The 21,705-nt window shown below is 37.0% G+C and overlaps 1 protein-coding gene across 5 annotated transcripts; it reads left to right on the top strand.

Annotated features, from left to right (window-relative positions):
- The first annotated feature begins 1,516 nt into the window (after positions 1-1,516).
- On the top strand, positions 1,517-20,463 carry eif4h (eukaryotic translation initiation factor 4h). 5 transcript variants are annotated; one of them, XM_039756886.1, is made up of 7 exons: positions 1,517-1,659; positions 3,045-3,232; positions 4,477-4,541; positions 10,737-10,839; positions 14,773-14,844; positions 15,196-15,372; positions 18,263-20,463. In XM_039756886.1, the coding sequence occupies exons 1-7, from the start codon at positions 1,595-1,597 to the stop codon at positions 18,400-18,402; spliced, it is 810 nt and encodes a 269-aa protein (XP_039612820.1). In that variant the 5' UTR covers positions 1,517-1,594; the 3' UTR covers positions 18,403-20,463. The 5 variants fall into 5 exon arrangements, with proteins under 5 accessions (XP_039612820.1, XP_039612821.1, XP_039612819.1 ...); XM_039756887.1 differs by having other exon boundaries at positions 3,042-3,232; positions 14,773-14,841; XM_039756885.1 differs by having other exon boundaries at positions 3,042-3,232.
- The last annotated feature ends 1,242 nt before the right edge of the window (positions 20,464-21,705 follow it).

Raw genomic sequence — 21,705 nt, 5'->3', positions numbered from 1 at the left:
TTAGAAATCTATTTGTTTACATGTTTTATATGATTCTGTATACATATTGTACTACTTAGTCTTATTTTATTTGATTTCCTTCTTTACTACATTAATTATATTATGACTTGGTCAATTCTGATTAGTAATTAATTGATAAAGAATGTCTTACTGTGTTCTTGTATTACAATATTTATTATATTATGCTCTTTTTTTAAAATTAGTTTCTTTTTTGAATTTTAGAATGTTAGGACTTTTTTTTGTCCCCAGGGGGAAATTTGGGTTTTTACAGAATACATAAATAAGTAGATAAGTAAATAAATAAATACACACACACTATTTGGTCAGAACACATACCAGAATGTCTACAAAGCAAAAAAAATAAAAAGAAAGAAAACTTCATACTTGGCTGTTACAGTCACAATGAGGTATTAATGGAGCCCCAGTAGCATTTCTTGACAAACTTCTGTTGAGTGATTCGTTGACTGAAATTCCTCAGTGTAAGTGTGTCAGAGAGAGGATATGGGGCATTGTTCATAATAGCACTGTTTTGTTTTAATTCTCACCTTTTCTACCTCCAAGGGGTCCAGAATGTGTACCATAACTGATTTTTCCCTTTTGATTAGCTTGTTGATTCAGTGGACCGAGTTGTAAAAGATGTGAAGAATGCCACTATCCACGTTAAAGGAACTCAGTCTCCTAAGAAAAAAACAGTCTGCTCTTCCCTTACATATATAGTTTCTCTGTGTTCCAAGAGGAACACTCTTTTAAATCATTAGCATGCTATTATTAGGATAATTAGCATCTCTACTTTGGTCCAGTAAGAGTGGATACATGAAAGTGCCCTGGCAAGTGAAATGGCAACCATTCCATACTTGACTTTTGCATTACACCCAGTACTGCCAGGTTAAAGCCCAATCACGCTGACCCTGTGCTGAGTTAAGCGGAATGGGCAAATAGATGAAACAATAGTTGAATGTATACAAACATTCAGACAATCAGTAGCTAGATGGAGTGTGAATGACAAATAAAACACACCATCAGTCATTCATTACAAGTTAACTGTTTAATAGAAACATTTTTTATAAAAAATTATATAAATGAAATTTCAGTAAAACAGTACTTTAACCAGGCAGAATTGTGGAAATTATGATTATAATATCGACAGGAAACAAAATAACTGTCATGGTGTCATCAAGGCGCTTAGCTTCTGACTGTTTGAAGCAAATGGACAGTTTGCTCACTGCTCGAGTTTTATCTATGGAATGTGCAGTTCAAATGCTAACAAAGCAAACCTTGTGCTCCCACTCAAATTGCATCTTTCCTGATGCCATTTATATCATTATCAATCTGTGTATCCTCTCGTTAAGAATTACTTAAAAATTGAATTTGCATTATCTGTCCTCTGTGTCATGCTGCTTTGATGTACATTATATTTTCCCCTTTTTTAAGTTTTATAGTCTTGCCAATAAAGTTCGATTGAATTGAAGTGATTGCGTGTTGTGCATTTGTGTGTGCTTGCTGACTTTTTCCGCTCAGGCACTCCCCGGACAGCCCAGCCGCTGTATATCGCGGGTCCTCGTGAGGCTGCCTGCTTTCTTTTGCACGAACTGCAATGGCGGATTACGACAACTACGATGACCGGGATCGGGCATACGGTAGCTTTGGTGGAGGACGAGGGTGAGAAAACAGCCAGTGGCATAGATCGGAGCGTTGGTGGAACAGGGGTTGCCCCGGGCTCTGCCCACCTCAGCTCCGTTTGGGATAAGGGTGCCAACCATAGCTACGGAGTTACTGGCGCAACACCTACGGGCCTGCAGGAGAGGGCACCGGGTAGATTAGTTGGATGCAGTGGGGTGACTAGCGTTGCTACGCAGTAAGGGGGTGGACGGTGAAACAAGGCCACGTAGATCGATCTAGCCTTCTGGCGGGATGAAGAGATACGATGTGGCCCGGCTGGGTTCCAGATGCCCCGCAGCTTCATATGGCCGCTCTCTCCCGCCCGAATGCCATGGCGTGATGAGTGGGTTGCACCTGCCAGAAGGCACTTCGGAATTTCGTATACAAGCAGTCCAACTTATCTTTTAGCTCGCTGTCACAGGGAACTGAAAATCGGATGAATGGGGTGCATTTTGATGAACACGTGTGCACATGGCACAGATAAGGTGACGATGAAACAGTCATTTTGGTGAAATCGAATAGAGGATTCGTTTCTGCAAGAAAATCGGAAAGAAATTAATAGAGGTTTTTGTTAGGGAACGACGACAGGACTTCTCGATCATTGCAGTGTTATCATTTAGGCTGTTTGGTTGGAAAAACGCCACAGGCAGAGAAAAGTTTCACACAATCAGTCAACAGGATTGTGGAATATTATCTCGCATTGTGTGCACAGTTAACAAGAAAATGTCAGGTGGACTGCCAGGATAGATGCACACCATGTAACATTTTAATGTTTGTTAATGCAGAGATTTTTCTCTGTTGGGTTCATTTTATGGAATGAAATAAACTGATACAATTAACTGCACTTGCCAGTTTATTTTATTAAAGCATTCTGTTGGAGGAATTTGTAAATGTTTAGAATCGGTTCAGGGATTTCTAATGCATGTCCAAACTCTTTATGCAGTGAACAAGATTCTGATTTTACTATTTACTGGGGCAATATGTTAATTTACAAAGAATAGTGAATGGGATCTATGAAACAGAAAATAGTGTCATTAGTCAAGCAGGATAATAAAATTTAAATGTAGAGTGAAGAAACTGTCTTTAGTGGTTTTTACATCCCTAAGAGACTTGCAAGTAGTAGATGTTGGCTGTTGTTTGTAATAGCAAATTCAGTATTCTTCTTTGGGTCATGTAAGAAAGTAGAATTAAGTGTGTTTATGTCAGTCATGAGTTCATAAACGCTTTAATATTTTGGGTAATGTTTTCTTGCTTGTCATGATCAGTGGTGTACTTTTGAGGCCTTACCATTTGTTCTGGAGTCTGATAAAAGAGTTGTGACCCCACGATTTCAGTGATGCTCAGTCTTTGTTCTTTACTAATGCAAGGTTTTTTTTGAACAGAAGGCCTCGAGGTGGCAGTGGTTCAGGAGGACCCCGCAGACAGAAGGAGTTACCCATGGAGCCCCCATACACAGCATATGTTGGAAACCTGCCCTTCAACACAGTGCAGGGAGACATAGATGCCATTTTTAAAGATCTGAATGTAAGGAGTGTCCGGCTTGTCAGAGACAAAGAAACAGATAAGTTCAAAGGTACTTTATATATGAGCTGCCAAAATGGTTCCATAATCAAAACCTACCATTTGCTCTAGTCTTTGTGAAAAATTACTGCCTTTTCAGATTATTACTCCAAAATTATTTTAGTCACATGTGGTGCATGTAATTTTTTTACTCTTGTTTTCAAGAGTTATATAATCTGAGTCAAAATTGGAATTTACATAAAAATGTTTTTTAAGCATTTTGGAAGTACAGAGTAATTTATTGGCTGTTTTGGAAATGGAGTTGAGAATGTTTGGTTTAAGATGCTTTAGCGGTTAAAACTTGAGGATTCCCCTGAAAAGCGTAGTTGAACAAGTTCAAAGTGCACAAATATGAGTAATTGGAGGACATGTTGTTAGTGATAGCTTTAGAAATAAGTGTGGACTCAAAGTACAGGTACTTATATTACTTGATTTTTTTTTTTTTCACACAATGGTTAAGATATTGACCAGTAAACCACAAGTTACCAGTTCAATACACAGCCCTAATGATTTACTCTGAAACTTTAAGTGGAGCCTTGCAGTTTATATTAAAAGAGAAACCTGCCCAAACTACCAATGAAAAAATAATCTTGGGGTTGTGTTAATTAAAGAATATCTTATTGTATGTCTCTTTTGTCCATGTGCCATTATTTTGACAGTTCTACAAAATCAAACTGCTCTTGGGTTGTTACCTTTTCTCCATCAGTAATTCGTCATTAATTGCTTTTACTTGACTGTATACTTGAAAGGATGCTTACAAGTGACATAATTTTAGCATGGATATACTTGGAAATAGACAGGATGTTGTAGCCAATGTTTTGTGTTAATCATGTGCTTCTGTAGCTATGGAGCAGCACCCTGTTAGTTCTCTAAGAAAATGTGTGTTGTTTATACTACATACTAGTGACTGGGGGGGTGCAAAGCTGAATGTGCGACTGGTATGTCATTAACAGAACCCTTTCCTACAGTGGTTTTTATTCTGGGATAGCAGGAATCCAGAGCATGTGACTCAGATATGTTACATTTCTCGTTCGCCACCCCCAAAAAGTGTGACTACTTACAGTATGTTTGTAGCAGCCCTTGGTCATGGAGAGGTTATTGCAATGTATTGCATTTCATTATAGGGTAGATCAAATTTCCATCTTGCACTGAGGCAGCGGCCTTTCTGTATACCAGAAGGCTGATAGATGTAACAAATGTTAGTGTGAGGTTTGTTTGGGGTCAATGGTTTGATGACAAACTTTGATTTTTTTTCAGGTTTTTGTTATGTTGAATTTGATGATTTGGAATCCTTAAAAGAAGCACTGACATATGATGGAGCTGTAAGTATTCTGCTGTTAAATTTGTAAAAAATGCATGTTTGATTTTTATTATGCACTAACAGAAAAAATGGCCAGTGTTTTGGAGGTGTGGGCGTGCTTGGCATGTGATCGAAGGCACAGTAGTCAAATAGGCTTTTGGTAAGTGTTATACATTTTTGAACATGTCCCTGTGCATTACAAATTTTAATTCTCTGAATTTTTTTGAATGAGAAAGGGACCCTGCTCTTACACATTAATTTAACTTGAGAGCTTGCAATGACACACCTTATATATTGGTAAAGTTTTGGTTTTTTTTTTTTTGTTTTTTTTAACTTTGTTGTTTTATTCAGGTGAATCAGATAATCAAAGAGCAGATACAAGTAACCTAATAACATGACTATACAATGAACCTCTTTGCATTTGTTGTTCTTTATTAAGTTACAACATGACAGGTTAATTTGTTTAAATGGAATTTTTATGCTGTTGTGTGAGTGTAGAAAGCTCTACGTTTGGATTATAATGTAAATGATAGGTATTATAATTATAAGACATTTATAAATAAGTGCAATTGTTAAGTTAGTAGGTAGCAAGAGTATTTCAAAAGGTAAGGGTAACATGACTTTGTACACTTGTACATTTATTCTAAGGCTTGTTCATTTAAAAGCAAAAAAAAACCCAACTTTATTAAATACTACTTTCCTATATAGTATCTAAGAAGCCCAGGTATATTTTTTTTCCCCAACCATGATAGTAAGATCTATATCTCTGTCTGGAACTTGTTAGTGTCAAGGTATTGCTGCGAGGACATTTCTGTACTGTGTACATCACCATCAGGTTCAAAAGTGATAATTTCCAAAGTGCCAGACAGGTGGAAGTCACTTAATGAGAAGTTTATCCTGTAAGATGGATGGTTCAAAGATCTGTGTTTAAAGTACTGTAACCATTCCTGAGTAGGATTTGCAGAAAATTGTCTCACATGACTGAGAAGCAAGATAACATTTCATTGGAGCAGCCCTGACTATTTTTGTTGAATGGATTGCTCCAGCTGCCATAATTTATAACAGTAGTACTTAGCAGGCATAATGTATTTTCTTGTAAAGAAATTTAAAGAAAGCGCCCCTTTATCGTCCTTTAACAGTTTGTCCATAATTTACATTACTGGTGGACTTCCTTTAACATCTTTGTGGGAGCAGTCAATGGGTGGACTTTTTTCAGTTATGATGTCATATGGTGCACTTTAAATTTGGTCCCTTGTACTGAAGTGCTGCTGGAATGACACACCACCTTCATATTAATGCACTAGGTTATGGAAAAAAATCATATCCGAGTTAATTTGGTCTTTTGTAAATTGCTTGGGTATGCTGTGCCTGCAGTTGCCCATGGGCAGATTTGCTAACACTAATGGTTTAGATTTTAGGTTAATTATGCACTCAACATGAAACTCCTCTTGAATGCTTTGATTGTGCTTCATCTGTAACCTGTGTCCTTCCATTGTCAAAAGCATTACATAAGAACTAAGTGTGCTTTCCTGAAATACACCTGCTGGACCATACACCTGTGGTATGAAGTAATTTGATGACACAACATGTCCGTGTGTAACACTTTTTTTTTTTTGTTTTTTTTTTGTGTAAGTCTTACTTGGAGTGGCTCCAGTTAAAGCCTGCATCTAAATCCAGTTTGAAATAGAGGCAGGAGTTGAAAGTTGTTTTGGGTCATACTGTATATAGATGTGCATGTGTGTGTAAAATATTATATGGAAAGTACTGTATTAGGTTCAAGTGTTTCTTTGTTTTCAACATATTCTCATTTTAGACATTCACAAATGTCTGATCACTGTCAGACTTGTGTTTGTATTTTAGAATTCGAGTTCCTGGACTCAGAAACAAATCATTTCATCTAAGTGGAGCTTGGAACCGTTGTTAGTAATGTAAAATGCTAAAAGCATTGAAGCATTTGAATTTTTTGTGGACATTGGATATAATATTTTTGTGGAAAGTTATTCTGGATGAATTATTATTATTTTTTTTTTAAATCAAGGGTAGCAAATTACAGTTAAAAATATTAAGATTTAAACTTTCAGCATAATCAAAGGCAATAATTTATTAAAACTATTTGGAATATCCATTTCCCTAGATGCACTTTTATACTAGTACTTCAGTCTAGGTTGTGACTTAATTATTTTCAATCCATGCACTACAATATAAAGGTTTTTGCCTTTCCCTTGATTCAGTGATAAGAACACAGGGTGCCACCTACATAGGAGCCTGCACAATGTAGTTATTATGCATTTCATGATAAACAGTTTATATATTTTAACATGAACATGTTTAGTTTTCATTATCTCTGATTTATTGGGCAGGAAAGTGCTATAACGTATAAACAAAGGGTGAGATGTATGTTGTTTTTTTTGTTTTGCTACCTTTTTATTTATTTTTTATTTGTTCATTTCTTGTGCTTTGTCAATTTGTCCGTTTTACGTAAGGGAACATTCTCAAAACTGCCAAAGGGTTGCAAGGGCTGGAGCTTGTTCCCACAGTGTTATGTCTAAGGTAGGAGAAATCTCTGGACAGTAACAGTGGATTAGAGGCCCCACTCGTGGACAGACATACATGGGGCCAATAACATGTACATGTTTAGAAGCTGGAAGTAAAACCCTGAAAAACATAAGAATATGCAAACTCTATGCAGTCATCAACCAGGTCTGTCCTACTTGTGACAGTCCTCCTACAGATAGGTGCTGTTCAACTATGCTAAATTACAGCTTGAGTAGGAGTGTACAGTGGGCGTATAGTGATATTTCAAGATCAATCCCTGGGACTTTTGAGATTACTGGAGTCTTCATTTCATAATCCAATACTTTATTTATTGTTTATTTTGACTCCTTTTTCCTTACAGGCAACTTTAGCCATACTTTAGTTAGGACACTGCAGTGTGATATAATTTTAGAATATTACAGACACTTGTAATTTTTGCTGTAACTTTTAATCCATGATTCGGTCTATTTTTCCATTTCCTTTTTTTATTCATTTGATATTTTGATACATCCAAAGAGCAGAGCAGAAATGTGAAGTCTATGAAAATATTTGTAATGCCAGGCCACCTTAAATTCCCTCACACCTCCTTATCAGCGTCTTTGTTATGCAAATGTGTCAATCAGCACTGGCAGTAGGCAGCCTGCTCACTCATCCCCCACCAAGGCAGCTGAAGTCAGATGCAAAATAGTCAGCTGAAGTCTCTTTATCTGGGAGTGAGGTGTATGGAATTGGGTAAATAATATATTGTTATTTGGAATACATACATCTCATGTGTTCTGTTTCTACAGCAATCTGTGTAAATGTAGGATGACAGGAAATGCAAGGCAAGAAATGTTGAACACATAACTAAAACAAAGTTTTTTCATGTTATAGTAATAATTGACAAAATGTTGACGTGAAGTGTGAAGACCAAAGTCCATATATCAAGTAAACGCTTTCACAAAAGGTATAGCAAAACAAGTGCGCTTTTATTCAAAAATTTAACCGAAGAAAAAATTTTTTACAAGTTACAGTAAATGTGTAAAAACTGAAGCCCAACTGTCAATCGATACAAAGTAGACATGTCCACTTGGTGCAGAAGTAAGGATTTCTGTTTCACAATCAAGAGGTTGTGAGTTAGGTCCCAGGTTTTTCTCACATTTACTGTTTTGAGTAGTGAGCTGCTATTATTTTTACTATTGTATAATAAAAACATACATTTCATTTGATTCTGTAACAGCCAATGTAAATGTATGCTACTTGTAAAAGTTAATATTGAAGAAATAAAAGCAGACATGCAAATGCAGCTCAATCATTTCTTCTTGGTATCTTGTTGAGCAAACAGATACCGCAGTATCTATCTATGGTGGATGTTACTTTTCCTCGCACATGGACATTCACATCAACATGTCATTTGAACATTTTTTTTTTTAATCCAAGAATAAAACTGAATTAAAAAAAATTCAAAATCAGTTTTATTAAAGAATCCAAGAATAAAAGTGAATAAAAAAATCTTTCATATGACATGTTGATATGAATGCATCACAATTACTGCAACACTGATCATTTTACACAATGCAAATGAACTGTAAAAACAATAAAAAAAAAAAAAAACTACTGCAACAATCCATTACTATATGTTCAATGTGCAACTGAAGTCATTGATGAAATTCAGTATATCACTGAGCCAACTGCGCTTGAACTGGCTGCATGCAAATACACAGGGGTAAACGCTGATGATTGCAGGCTTGACTAGTGCAGCAGGTGAATCCCAGAGTGTTGCTGCAGTTCTGCCGGGGCCAGCAGTGACTGATCAGCTCCGACATGCTGGCAAATTGCACAGAGAAACAACTTTAGTCGGTTGCGGCGTTCAACAAATGTACTTTTCTGAATATACTTGGCTCTGGTGTGCTCTCAGTAATTACCTTGTTACATATTTTAGTCGGTTATTTTTTATTTTGCCATAAAATAGTACATGATGTGATGATTAAATCATCTTTCTGTCTGCAAAATCATTCTTGTGTATTACTGCTACCTCTACTACCTCTGAGCGTGTCTTTTCAGCAGTTTGAAACATTGTCACAAAGAAGAGAGCCAGCCTCACACCAGACCACGTCGAAATGCTCACGTTCCTGCACTGCAATCGGGAATATATGAACTGAATCTTTTATAAACTGTACATTATTTTTTGTTTTATTTTATTTGAATTGAGGCTTTATTTAAACTTTTGGACTTTAAGACACACCAGTGGCCATTTTTGGTTAAGTTAAATACAGATTTTGTGTTTAAAGACTATGTGCACTTTAGTTTGTATTGTTTAGTGTATTTCTTTTTTTAATGTAATGGTCATTACAAACACATTGCCAGATAAACACAGACTTGAACTGTGAGGATTGCAGCTGGGCAATGCCTTCATCTCATTGAATTGGGGGGTCATAAGCTTTAGGGATTCTAGTGTTAATATTTTTAATTGGGAGTTTATGCTGTTTTTTGGGCATAGATAGATCTAAATACAATGAATACTTAAAATGCATATTTACTACAGTGTCATATCCACCTGTGTACTCACTTATAGACAATGGCTTAATTAAACAATAATGAGAAAGGTGCATTCAATCTAATGCATAAAACATGCAAATAATTGTTAAATTCTTAATACAAAGAGAACAAAATATGAATTAACAAACTAAAATTAGATAACTGTTTAAGGTAGGGTCCCAATTGAAAAGCAGAAATTGATTTGTGTAAAACACGCAGCCCCATGGGTCCCGAGTTTGAAAATTACTTCAAACAGTTTTGTTGCATCACCATTGTTGTATCAAAACCAATGTTAGATAGACAAGCTCTGTGACATCAATTACTTCTCTGTTGCCTCACAGTTTAGGTGATATGAAGTTGTCAGACATGATTTCCTTTCATGATCAGTTAGTTTTAAGTAGCCTGAACTTTGATTATGTTACATCTCTTGTTCTTTAGTTTTAACTTTTGGACGGTTGTAGGTAATTGGCTACCCACAGTGATTTCAGTTGGTGGTAGAATGCTGCAATTTTATATTCGAGATATAAATCTTGTATATTACTTGGCACCACTTAAATGCTTGTTCTGTTCTAATCTCTCTCTACAACCCGCCCTTAATTGTTTATTAATAATAAAGTGTTACCAAAAAGTTAAGGTACTACACACACGCATCTATTACTCATTTACTCTAATGTTAACAAGACATTAACAAAAGGCTTCTTTTATTGTTAAAAATACTTACATAGCATCCGTAAAGAAGTTGTTCATCTGTGCAATATGGTCTACTAAACATTTTTGACGTTTGAATGGTCAGAGTTGGCTTAAGGGTGACCTATTTCTCTTGATATTGCATGTTTTAGTATAAGAGCTTTGAATCATTAGAATTCATAACTAATTTTACCAGCATAAAAAAATTCCTTCCACTGAGATGAATAACCTATCTACTGATGCTTTATAAGTGTAATTAAGACCAAAAGACAACTTTGCTAAGGACTTGTTACGTAGGAGTAAATATGTAATGGATGCATTTTTGCACTACCTAATGTGTTACAAAGTTTTTAATATCTTTGACCAAGGTAGTCCTCCTCCTAATTTCCTGTGCAGTGCAGTTTAAAGGCACCAGCTGTAGTTGAGCTGAATGAGGATCACGGGACCACTAATTAAGAGTGTGATTGTTTTCCCACAGCTTTTGGGTGACCGGTCATTGCGAGTCGACATAGCAGAAGGCCGAAAGCAGGAAAAAGGTGCAGGAGGCTTTGGATTTCGAAAAGGTGGAGCAGATGACAGAGGTACATTTTAAATTTTTTTGGACGTTTCACTTGCTGGTTTTAAAGTTTTATATGCAGTACTGTTAAGGTTTTGCTCAAGGACTAATTTCATTCTTGTCAACACTAGAGCTCTATAAAGGATATTTAAATTGCATGTTTACCTCCAGAAACAGTTCCTGTTCTTGTTTCAGTATGTGAACAATCAACTAGTTCTGTTTAACAAAGGAGAAATGATTAGAAGGTTGGACTTTTTCTCTGCCATCCCACTTGGAACAGCAAAATTGTGTGCTGATATCCTTCTGTTAAACTTTATATATGGCATCACAAATTTAAATGTTGTGCTAAAAGAGAAAACGCACACAAACTTTTCTTTTGTGTTATTCTTATGCATTGTCCTTCCAAATTTTCATTCTTTGTATTTTTTTCCATTTATTTTTTTATTAAGAAAAACTAGTTTTTACAATAGTGTCAGTATGGAGTTATAAAGCAGCAGCAAAAGTCCTATGGCAAAGTTTCAATGACCATTCTGCTGCTAAATGCCATATATTTGTAGATTTTCCCCCCAGAAATCTTTCTTCCTTCCCCAAAGAAATGCATCAGTCAGTTGGCAATTCTGAAATAACTTTGTTTGGATGCACTTTGTAGAGTTCTGATATCCCATCCATGGGTTGTTCTTTCCTCGTGCCTAGTGTGTGTATATTTTGTGCATTGTTGCTGCTGGGATAGGTTCTGGTTTGCCATAAATTTGGCTTATGAAGATGGATGGATGGCAGCATGTTCTGGTAGAGTAAGCAAATAAGTTTCGCTGTACAAAGTACAATTTCAGTGTTTGCTTCCAAAGTTTTCCTGAAGTAGGTTTGTGTGACAAGTGGTATATGAATGTTGAGCTGGGGTCTCATTTATAAAACGATGCGTGGATTTGAGTGTGAAAATATGTGAATGCCAGAAAACAGGAAAATGCATAAGTAAAAAAAAAAAATTGATTTATAAAACCTGGCGTGCACATGTTATTACACAGTTTACCTTTATAAGTCTTAATCATGTTGTAAATGTGCATTTATGAATGCACCTCAAACTCTGACTGGTTACTGCCCTGAAACAGCCATACACGGACTATGCTAATTGACCTCATACATATATAATCACAATGCTGCAGAACATCTTTGGCTGGTAGAGCAGCCTCCCTGTTGATGCATCAAAACTGTGCCACCTGCATATTCAAGACTATCTAGCAGTGCTGTGCAACTGACCACAAGATCCTATGTGGCATTAAAGCTCCTCTCCTCTGCATTCTGGATATCAAGGTAAGGCACCAGAGCCTGAGTGGGCAGGTAGTATTACTTGGAGCATGTAATGACATTATTGTTGTTACAATGAATAGTACAGACCACTGAAAAACTGAGGATTGAGCCAGTTACCTTGCCAACAAGCCAGCCACCATGTATAGTACCATTTACGCCTGCCAAAGCTACTTTCTCGTAAAATAAATGAATCATGATGTTTGTTAGTCTCACTTTGGCATCACAGATAGCTTGTGCATTAATGGAATGTAACTGCTTTTGTTTAACAAAAGCAGTTTCATTTTCAGTAGGTGCCCTTATTGCAATATAATACTCTTTTACATTAGGAGAACCAGAAACTGATGCAAATTTGTCTTTTTATGTTGGCAAAAACATGTTTTATATGTGTACATCCACACCATCCAAAAACTGAATGCAGCTCCTTGTAGGTCGGTTAATGGTTTCCAGCAGGCATGATGGAGTGAAGCTTGGCTGAGATTTTCCTGACCTGCCAGCTAGTTCCCTGAAACGTGACAACAGGTAGGCTATATAAACTGACGAAAAAACAAAAAACTTGGTTGGTGCAAATATGCATCTTTAACCCTTTTAAAAAGAACTAAAATCCATTCTGCACATCTTAATTATCACTTTCAAGGTGTAATATGTTTGTCACATCGATGCACATTCTAATAACGGTTTGGTGGTAATGAATTATTATACAAGATTCGTTATTTACCTTGTTTAGCTGCATTTCCCTGCTTGATCAAGGGTAGGACATTTCACCAGTTACTCTGAAATGCTGCATGTGAATGGGTCACATTTGAAATAAATATATACATATTTTGATAAAACGTAAGGTTTGTGTAGAAAGCTGCATATGCCCTTTCGGGCCTCTTTGTGTGTGAATGCAAGTTTTATAAATCTGACCCCTGATATATGCATGATACACAGATGTACTTAATCATCTCAAAGACATGTTGGTTTATTTGATTGAGTGTACTCTTGTTTGGTCTCGCATGACGTCCTTGGACTGATTACTTGGTTCTATGGGCTTGATACTGCTAGATGTGTCTAACTTTTTTTTTTTCTTCTTAAGGCTAAAAATGTTAATTTACTGAACATAGCTAGTGATTTACTCTTCTTATTATCAAAAAAGTTAGGATCTGGGGAGGTATGGAAGAAGATTTGTTTTAAAGTAGTAGTAGTAGATTGCAATTTAAGAAAAATGTTTTTTAAAAAAATTAGTAAATAAATAATTACCATAAGTTATACAGTACAGGCCAAAAGTTTGGACACACCTCCTCATTCAATGTGTTTTCTTTATTTTCATGACCATTTACATTGGTAGATTCTCACTGAAGGCATAAAAACTATGAATGAACACATGTGGAGTTATGTACTTAACAAAAAAAGGTAAAATAACTGAAAACATGTTTTATATTCTAGTTTCTTCAAAATAGCCACCCTTTGCTCTGATTACTGCTTTGCACACTCTTGGCATTCTCTCGATGAGCTTCAACAGGTAGTCACCTGAAATGGTTTTCACTTCACAGGTATGCCTAATCAGGGTTATTTAGTGGAATTTCTTGCTTCATCAATGGGGTTGGGACCAGCAGTTGTGTTGTGCAGAAGTCAGGTTAGTTGGACGATCATTTATTTTTCAACAGGACAATGACCCCAAACACACCTCCAGGCTGTGTAAGGGCTATTTGACCAAGAAGAAGAGTGATGGAGTGCTGTAAATGGTCATGAAAATAAAGAAAACACATTGAATGAGGAGGTGTGTCCAAACTTTTGGCCTGTATTGTATTTCTCACTGAGAATACTTGAGTACTTGTCACCCCAGAAAATATTCTTAATCTAACAGAATTAATATGATTTAAAAAGTACTTGAGAATTACTATTTTGTTTTTCACATTGATAGAATGAATTGGGTGTGCCATTTGCACCGCTATTCCAAGAAAATGATTTCATAAATTTTTCTTTTCACTGAAGCAGGTGTCTACCACTCATTAACTCCCAGTGCTGTCAAAAATTTGTAGAGCAATAGAAAGTAACATTTTTCTTTCTCTCTTAGGTAGATTCCACGATAAAATTGTTGGTTTCTTAAGTTGTGTGTTTGTAATGGTGGCTATAATTGTTCCCATTGGATCTGGATCTATATAATTGACAAGGGACTTTGCTTCCTAACTTGATTTCCAAGCCATTATAAGCAGAATATTCCCAAATGCCTTCTTGGTGGCACATATTATAACTTCAAAATGCTAATAATTAGTGTGTTGTTAAACACAGTATGTGGACATTAAGCCCTTCAAAGGTGGAGTGGTGGCTCTGAGGCTAGGGATCTAGACTGGCAATCGGAAGGTTGCCGGTTCGAATCCTGTAAATGCCAATAGGGACTCTGCTCTGTTGGGCCCTTGAGCAAGGCCCTTAACCTGCAATTGTTGAGCGCTTTGAGTAGTGAGAAAAGCGCTATATAAATACAAAGAATTATTATGATTATTATGTCTGTCTTGTGGTACAAATTCAGGGGCAATTCACTGTGGTGCTTGAGAGGACGAGCAGGTCCAGGTCACCAGTAAAACTGCAAGTACATCTTCAGGCCTTGCAGTCTTCGTCACCAATTTAGCAGTGTGCCCCGTCACTGAAATCTGTGCTGCTTGTTTCGCTGCAGGCCGTGCAGGTTCCAGAGGTCCCCGTGGAGGAGGGCGGGATTCCGGAGAAGACTACAGCCCATCTGGAGGTGGTCAGCAGTGTTTTCATTATATATGTATTCAATTTCTTTGTTTGATATTTTGAACATAGTACATGCCATTCTTAGTCAGAACTGATGCTTTCAGATATTTTAATTTGAAGATTCCCTTGCTTTTAGGCCAATTTTTGTATTCTTGGCAGGGTTTTTGCTGATTCCTCTACATCCTATCCAAAGGTACTGAATATTACTCATCACATGATCTACTGGGAATAGTCTGCCACACAGTTAACTAATATTTAAACTGAATTTCTTTTTCCAGCTACTCTTCAGGTTGGTGGTACTTTCGACTGAAAATCGGAGGAAATTGTTTCTCAAAGATGGCTTTGGTTTATTTCTCTGAAGGTTTTCGAGATGATGACTTCCTAGGTGGGAGGAGTCGAGGTGGTCGCCCTGGTGACAGACGAGGAGGAGGAGGAGGAGGAGCAGGAGGTGGTGGTGGTTCTGGTTCTGTGGGAATGGGTCGGTACAGAGATGGACCACCTAGGGGGTCCTCAATGGACTTCAGAGAGCCTTCAGAAGGTATATAGTTATCTTGATTTCATTAATTGTAAGCTTAAGAAGAGAAGCTGACCAGGTAGATATTATTCTGGAATGTTCAGCTAGTGATGTGGACCTTAAAGCACACCTTAATCACATTTTCACTAAGGCTTTTTAAAATCTATGTATGACATCTGGTTAAATATTATGCTTACATTCCCTCTAGGTCCACTGTGTGATAATACAGTTAGACCAAACAGAGCTAAATATGAAATAGTTTAAGGTCTTGATTTGAATATGTTTAAGTAAAGGTGCATTGTGGCGGCAGCAGTAAAGAAAAAAAAATATGAAAATGGAAGCCAAAGATAAATCTAGTTCTTTTTCCTCATAGTGGCAAGTTGACAGGGTTTGAACTCTGGCCCAGTCACTCTGTGAAATCTGGAACACCTTCTTATGCTGTGTTATATATATGTTTGTGTTTGTATTTTTTTTCTACGCTCCAGTTTTCAAACTACAACTGAAAGGTGTGTGTGTGTGTTTAGTTGAAGCTCTAAATTAGCATTATAGGAGTGAATTTGTCTTAAAATGGACTGATTCCATGTCCATGGTTAGTTCCTGCCTTATAGATCTTGTTACTTTTGATAAACCCTGGTTCACAACAACTCTGAGAACTTTACTAAGCATGTTTTGGATTGGAAGATGGATTGAAAGGAACATTGAATTGATTAATCACAAATAGTTGCCAGTAACACAGAAATAGATCAGTGTTAATTATAAAGCCGTAGCCATGCAAAAAACCCTGTCAAGTTTAGCTTAGTTACTCAATTTGGACTGATATTTGAATAGCTGCTACAATTAGCCCACAGTTCCAAAAGATGGGCTTCTTCTTGTAATAATAAGAGTTTCTACTGCTTTTAAAATTGTTTACTAGATGGGTTGGATGAATCATGTATAAAATATTAATGATGCTGGGCCTCATGTTTATGAGTAAGTAATACTCTTACTTTAAATGCTCAAAATTAGAAACTTATTCAGACTAACTTTACATTAGTCACATAGTCATAATCCTAAAGTTCTCAGTATTTCTTTATATTTTCACTATGCTGATGTTTATTTAATATGTCTTTTGGATGTTTTGCAACATATGTCATAAGCCCCATAGCATATGACAAAATGGAAGATCATCTGTGATAGGTCAATGTAGAGCATTAAAAGCTAATTTGATAAAAGCTGAGAACAAAAGCTTTCTTAATTCGAATTAAATTTAAGCCACCACATGACAATTTCAAAAGAATTCAAACAGTACAACACAGTCAAGGGTTGAAAAGTACAACAGTGATGTAGTATTTATATTTAAAATTTGTTAAACCAGTTCTGTTGCTTCATATAGGTGGTGATTAGAACTGGAATGTAAGCCTTTATTGGAAATATTACAACTTGGGTAAATCATAGAGAGAGTAAAATATTGGCAGAAAGTAGAAATCATTTCCATGCAAGTGTGTGTGTGTATATATATATATATATATCTCTATCTCAAATTTCCATTTATGATAATAGAGGGCAGTACTGGGACACAGTAGTTAGAACTACTTCCTTACAGATCCAGTGTCCTGAGTTCCCAGACAGTTTTTTTTTTTTGGCGGAGATTGGGGGCCTGGTCCTGAGAAGATCCACATCTTCCTTGGTTCTCACATATCTCTTCCAAAATTCAACTGAAAAGGTGTAGCCCACCCAGTTTTAAGGAACCAAATGGAATTTACTGATTTACCTCTGTATTATATTAAAAAAAAGTTTTCCATTGTGTCCGCCTGATGCAGCCTTGACCACTCCTTTCCCCACCGCTCACCCAATCATTACTCCTACTATGCACATCCTCTTTCAGTACCACACAATGACACTCTCAGTGCCAACTTGCCTTTCAACACAGTTGGTTATAATGGCAAGGAGAAAAGCAAATTATCTATTCAAGAATGTCGAATTTTAGATTGCGATAGAAAAAGAGTGGCAAGAGCTAATGATGAACATCGAAAACAAGGGGTGCATATAATAAAAATCAAGAACAAAAAAAATTGTCCAGTACATGAAAAAGAGAAAAATATCCCAAACAATATACAAACAGAAATGCAAAAAAAAAAGCAACATTTTTAGAATGCAAGTTAGAGGATAAAGTAATTCATAATATTGTTTTTGACAAGGTTTACTTTTTATTATGTTTTAGTAAGTTTTACTCTTAACTTCTTTTTATTATGTTTTATTATTCACTGGTATTTAAAACAGACGGTTGTAGTGAAATACTCCACTAACTGATTTTCTGTCTGTAATAACTAAGGACCAAACAATCTTCCTCCTGCACCCCGAATACTCTTCTGTATGCAATCTCTTTAAATAGTCGCTTTCTGTAACCGAGGAGCACCCTTGACACCCTTTGAGATAGTGGGTGCCTATCGCCCTTCCCCAGGGGTTGGCAAGTGAAGCGAGCAGTGAGCAGAGCCCCCTAATTAACTATAAATTGAACAAACTAATATCTTAAATAAGATTGTCATATTTACTAAACGGTTGCAAATCCTTGCCTGCCAATGACTGTCTGAAGTCTGGAACCTGTAGACATTACCAGGCACTGTGTTTCTTCCCTGGTGATACTGTACTAGACGTGTACTGTAGCCATCTTTAGTTCCCGCTTACTTTGGGGGCTTGTTGAATTTATTTTTGTCTTCCACAAGTGAAATGCATGCGGGTGTTGCTGTGCTCTGCTTAGCTTATAGAGATGTGTTGGTCATCGTTATCACTTAAACATTCATCTGATCACTTTGATCAGAAGGTTCTTTTAACCAATAAGATGACATTGCAGAACTGCTGTGTTTACCTGAATTTGGTGTTGTGTACCTGGAACTTGACACTGCTGCTCATTTTAATGTGTGTGCTTTTCTTCCAGAGGAAAGAGCACAGAGACCAAGACTCCAGCTAAAACCTCGAACAGTCGATGCTCCTCTAAACCAAGTCGCCAACCCACATTCTGCCATATTCGGTGGGGCTAAGCCCCGTGAGGAGGTCATTCCCAAAGAAAAGGAATAAAGTGACCAGGAAACTTGCAGCAAAGCCACAGAGAACTGGGGAGGGGCTTGGAACTGTAGCAAGACTCCTGCCAGTGGAAATGCCACCTTCCTACCAGTAGGCAAGTCCGCCCCTCCTCTTCTGAAGCTGATCAAGAAAATCTGTATTAAACGAGCCACACACACGTGCGCGTGCGCGCACACACAAAGAGCAGCTTGTGAATGCATGTCGGCTGTTAACAAGTGGTTTTTACGTACACCTCTGCTTCCCTGTATTTAGTGCCTGCTTTGTACTGTAGTTACTGGGGTGGGAGGGGGGCAGACTGTTTACCTGCTGGTTTTAAACATGTAATTAAAGCGCTGAAATACTGTATATAAACGTAAATGAGGAAAAAATGTTTAATCCAAACTGGCATTTTTGTCTCCCAAATCTTTCCTCTTTTTTTTTTTTTTTTTTTTTGTTTTTTTTGTTTTTTACTGTCAAAATAAATCTGTTGCTTTTGTGCTGCCATCATCTGTTCTTTGAGCGTTGGTTCTCTGAATTGTACTTGTGAGTTTACAATGTATCATCCCTGTTTTATTTCAATATATATTTTTAAGATAATAAAATTCTAAAAAGGCTGCATTATTCTGAAAAGCTAAAGTTTGGATATTTTGCCAAATTCATTTTGAAAATCTTTCAGACATCATTGAAGAAAATGCATTCTGAAGCTGTGTCTGGGAACTCTGCTTCAGGCTGGTAGGAATGTGTTTTTGGAACTTTAAAGAAGTGATAGGAACAGGTTCATTAAACCAATGTCATTTTTATGTTTCTTCACTTTAGAGAACATTCAGCTGTCTGACATGAACATGTGTGTCCAACGTGTCATGACTTGGAATGTCTGAAAGATTTTTGATGTTCTTCCCACCTTGCTTTCCTCCTTTTTTTTGTTTTGTTTTTACAACCCCAGCTAACGTGCTTAGAAGTGACAGCAGGTGCAGTACTGTACAACAGGGTATTGTTAGGGGCTTTATGGCAGGTTACCAGTCTTGCTTCTCTTGGTCAATTTCACCCTGTTCTGTTGAATGTTCTTTGCAATAACTTGTGATTACATTGCTGAGCGTGATAACTATCACAGGCCTATCCATCCTGGGTGCCATTGGCAGTGGATCTTCATTTAAAAATAGCATTCACATCCCTCATCCAGTGCTCTGGCAGCTGGGATTCTTTGGCCCGCTATCATACTCCCCTCATCGTGTCAAATGTGATTATTGGATGAAGTGTTAGGTAATTTAAGCTTCCACAGTTAGTGTTTCCTTTATTAGGTAGGGGTTATCTGCTTTTCAGCATTAGTCGATTGAATTTTACACAGCAATGCTAGCAATACTAAACAAGTGCTTGCATCAAAGGTGGCACTACAGGTGTCTTGGCTGCTAGCTAGGCCTTGAACTCGCAGGCCAGGCTCCCTGCTGCTGTGCAGTTTTGCATTGTTTGAGGTGGCATAGCCAATATGCTTAGCAGCAGAGAGGACTGAGGCATTCAGCAGTAAGGTGTTTGTGCTATGTCTGTGGCAGAGGAGTACAGCTACTTCATTGTCCTTTTTGTCTTGGAATGATTTCTTCTCATTTTTTCCAAATATAGAACAATGAATTAGCTTTTTGCTTATGCACCAGTTGGTCTTGGCTAGCTGAGGAGCCTGGGGTCCTGTGGCTGTTTTATTACTACCAAGGACAAGAAATTGTATTTGCATCTGACATTTATAGCGCCCAATTGACGTAAGGTCTTGGCGACCCTCTCCTACAGCCACCTGGGCTTTGAGGGGGTCGATGACTACCATTCAGTAAGCACTCCAGCTAAACACACACTGTGCTGTCTCTTTTCAATGCAAACTCCCACACACTTGTGATCACCTATAGGAACCATTTGTCAAACACTCATCATATAGGACATGCAATGCTTGTATTTCTTCTGTGTGAATTTTGCTGGTTTAACCCTTACAGGGGTGAGGGGTGGGCATTTTTTTTTTCTTTTGGTTTAATACTTTGCTTTGTAAGTAATGTTTCACATTCTGGTCAACTGTGTTGGCTTTTAAATGTAAGAGAATAACTCCCCAATACATAAAACACACTGCTTCATAAATAAAATATTTAAAAATACAGAAAAAACTGAAAACTCCAGAGATACAAAAAAATTGGTATTTTGTGAATGATCTTTTAAATAAAATAAGATGTTAAATAACACTGAAGTTGTATTCTTTGTGTCTCATGGGATGGTAGCTAGCTTATATGCCTGAAACTGTGACTTTCTGGTGCCTTCTCGTTGAAAGACTTTGGAGGTCCGCAGTGGGTACAGGATTACATTCCAACCAGTTTTGTAATTAGAAGTCAGGCCTAGAAGATAATGAAGCTTGCTATTTAATTATATGACTTATTGGTGCTTTCATTTTTCCATGTCAAATCTTTTATCACTTTGTATATTTTTTTTTATTTTCTGGGAACGTTATACATATGATTTGTGATCCAAAATAGATTTGTACTTCTTGGGCCTTCTCTCGCATTTGTTTCAAAACATTGTATGTTCATCATGAAGTATCTTTGTTAATGCACAGGTATAAATGGAACCACATTACCTGGAGAGCTGGTGGTTCTGTTGTTATTTGCACTTCGTTATTAATTAATGACTGGTTAATAACAATTACTGTCTTATACAGCACAAATTCACGTGTGGAATGCCTCAGTGGGAAATGTGTTGTTAGCCTTTCAGCCTTGATTCTCCAAGAAGACAAAAAAAAAAAAAGTAGAGAAAAAAAAAATGGAAGAAATTTTGCGTAGGGCTATAAAACCCTAATGCAGCAGTTTAAAAATGAATTGGCAATTAAGGATTATGAATTGTAACGAGTCCAAAAAAGGCTGCTTTATTGGTAAATAAATGGGCTCTAATTAAAAATTTGATTAAAGCAAAAACCTGCAGCCACTGTAGACCTCCAGGACCGGAGTTTCTGAGTCCCTCTGTTTTAGGCAGTCCAGAATCTTAAACTGGCTTCCCACAGTACCTGTTCACCTTAATTGATGATAATGATTTATAAAGTGAGATAAAAGTATTTAGAAGTTCACTTTTGTTGTTTTCATGCTGTTATTCATTTGCATTTCTTACTAACTTTAATATTTTACCAGAAGATGGAGGGGCCTGAGTTGCCTTGAAAGCTTGCATATTGTAATCTTTCTAGTTAGCCAATAAAAGGTGTCATTTTGTTTGGCTTTTCTCTACATTTATAATGGCTAACACGGTACAACACCCTAGTACTACCAGAAGATGGAAAAATAGAGTACTGAATGAACACCGATC

The sequence above is a fragment of the Polypterus senegalus genome, chromosome 6 (genome assembly GCF_016835505.1).
Source record: "Polypterus senegalus isolate Bchr_013 chromosome 6, ASM1683550v1, whole genome shotgun sequence".
In the NCBI taxonomy this organism is placed as follows: domain Eukaryota; kingdom Metazoa; phylum Chordata; class Cladistia; order Polypteriformes; family Polypteridae; genus Polypterus; species Polypterus senegalus.
This window is presented reverse-complemented; position numbering and strand designations above follow the sequence as displayed.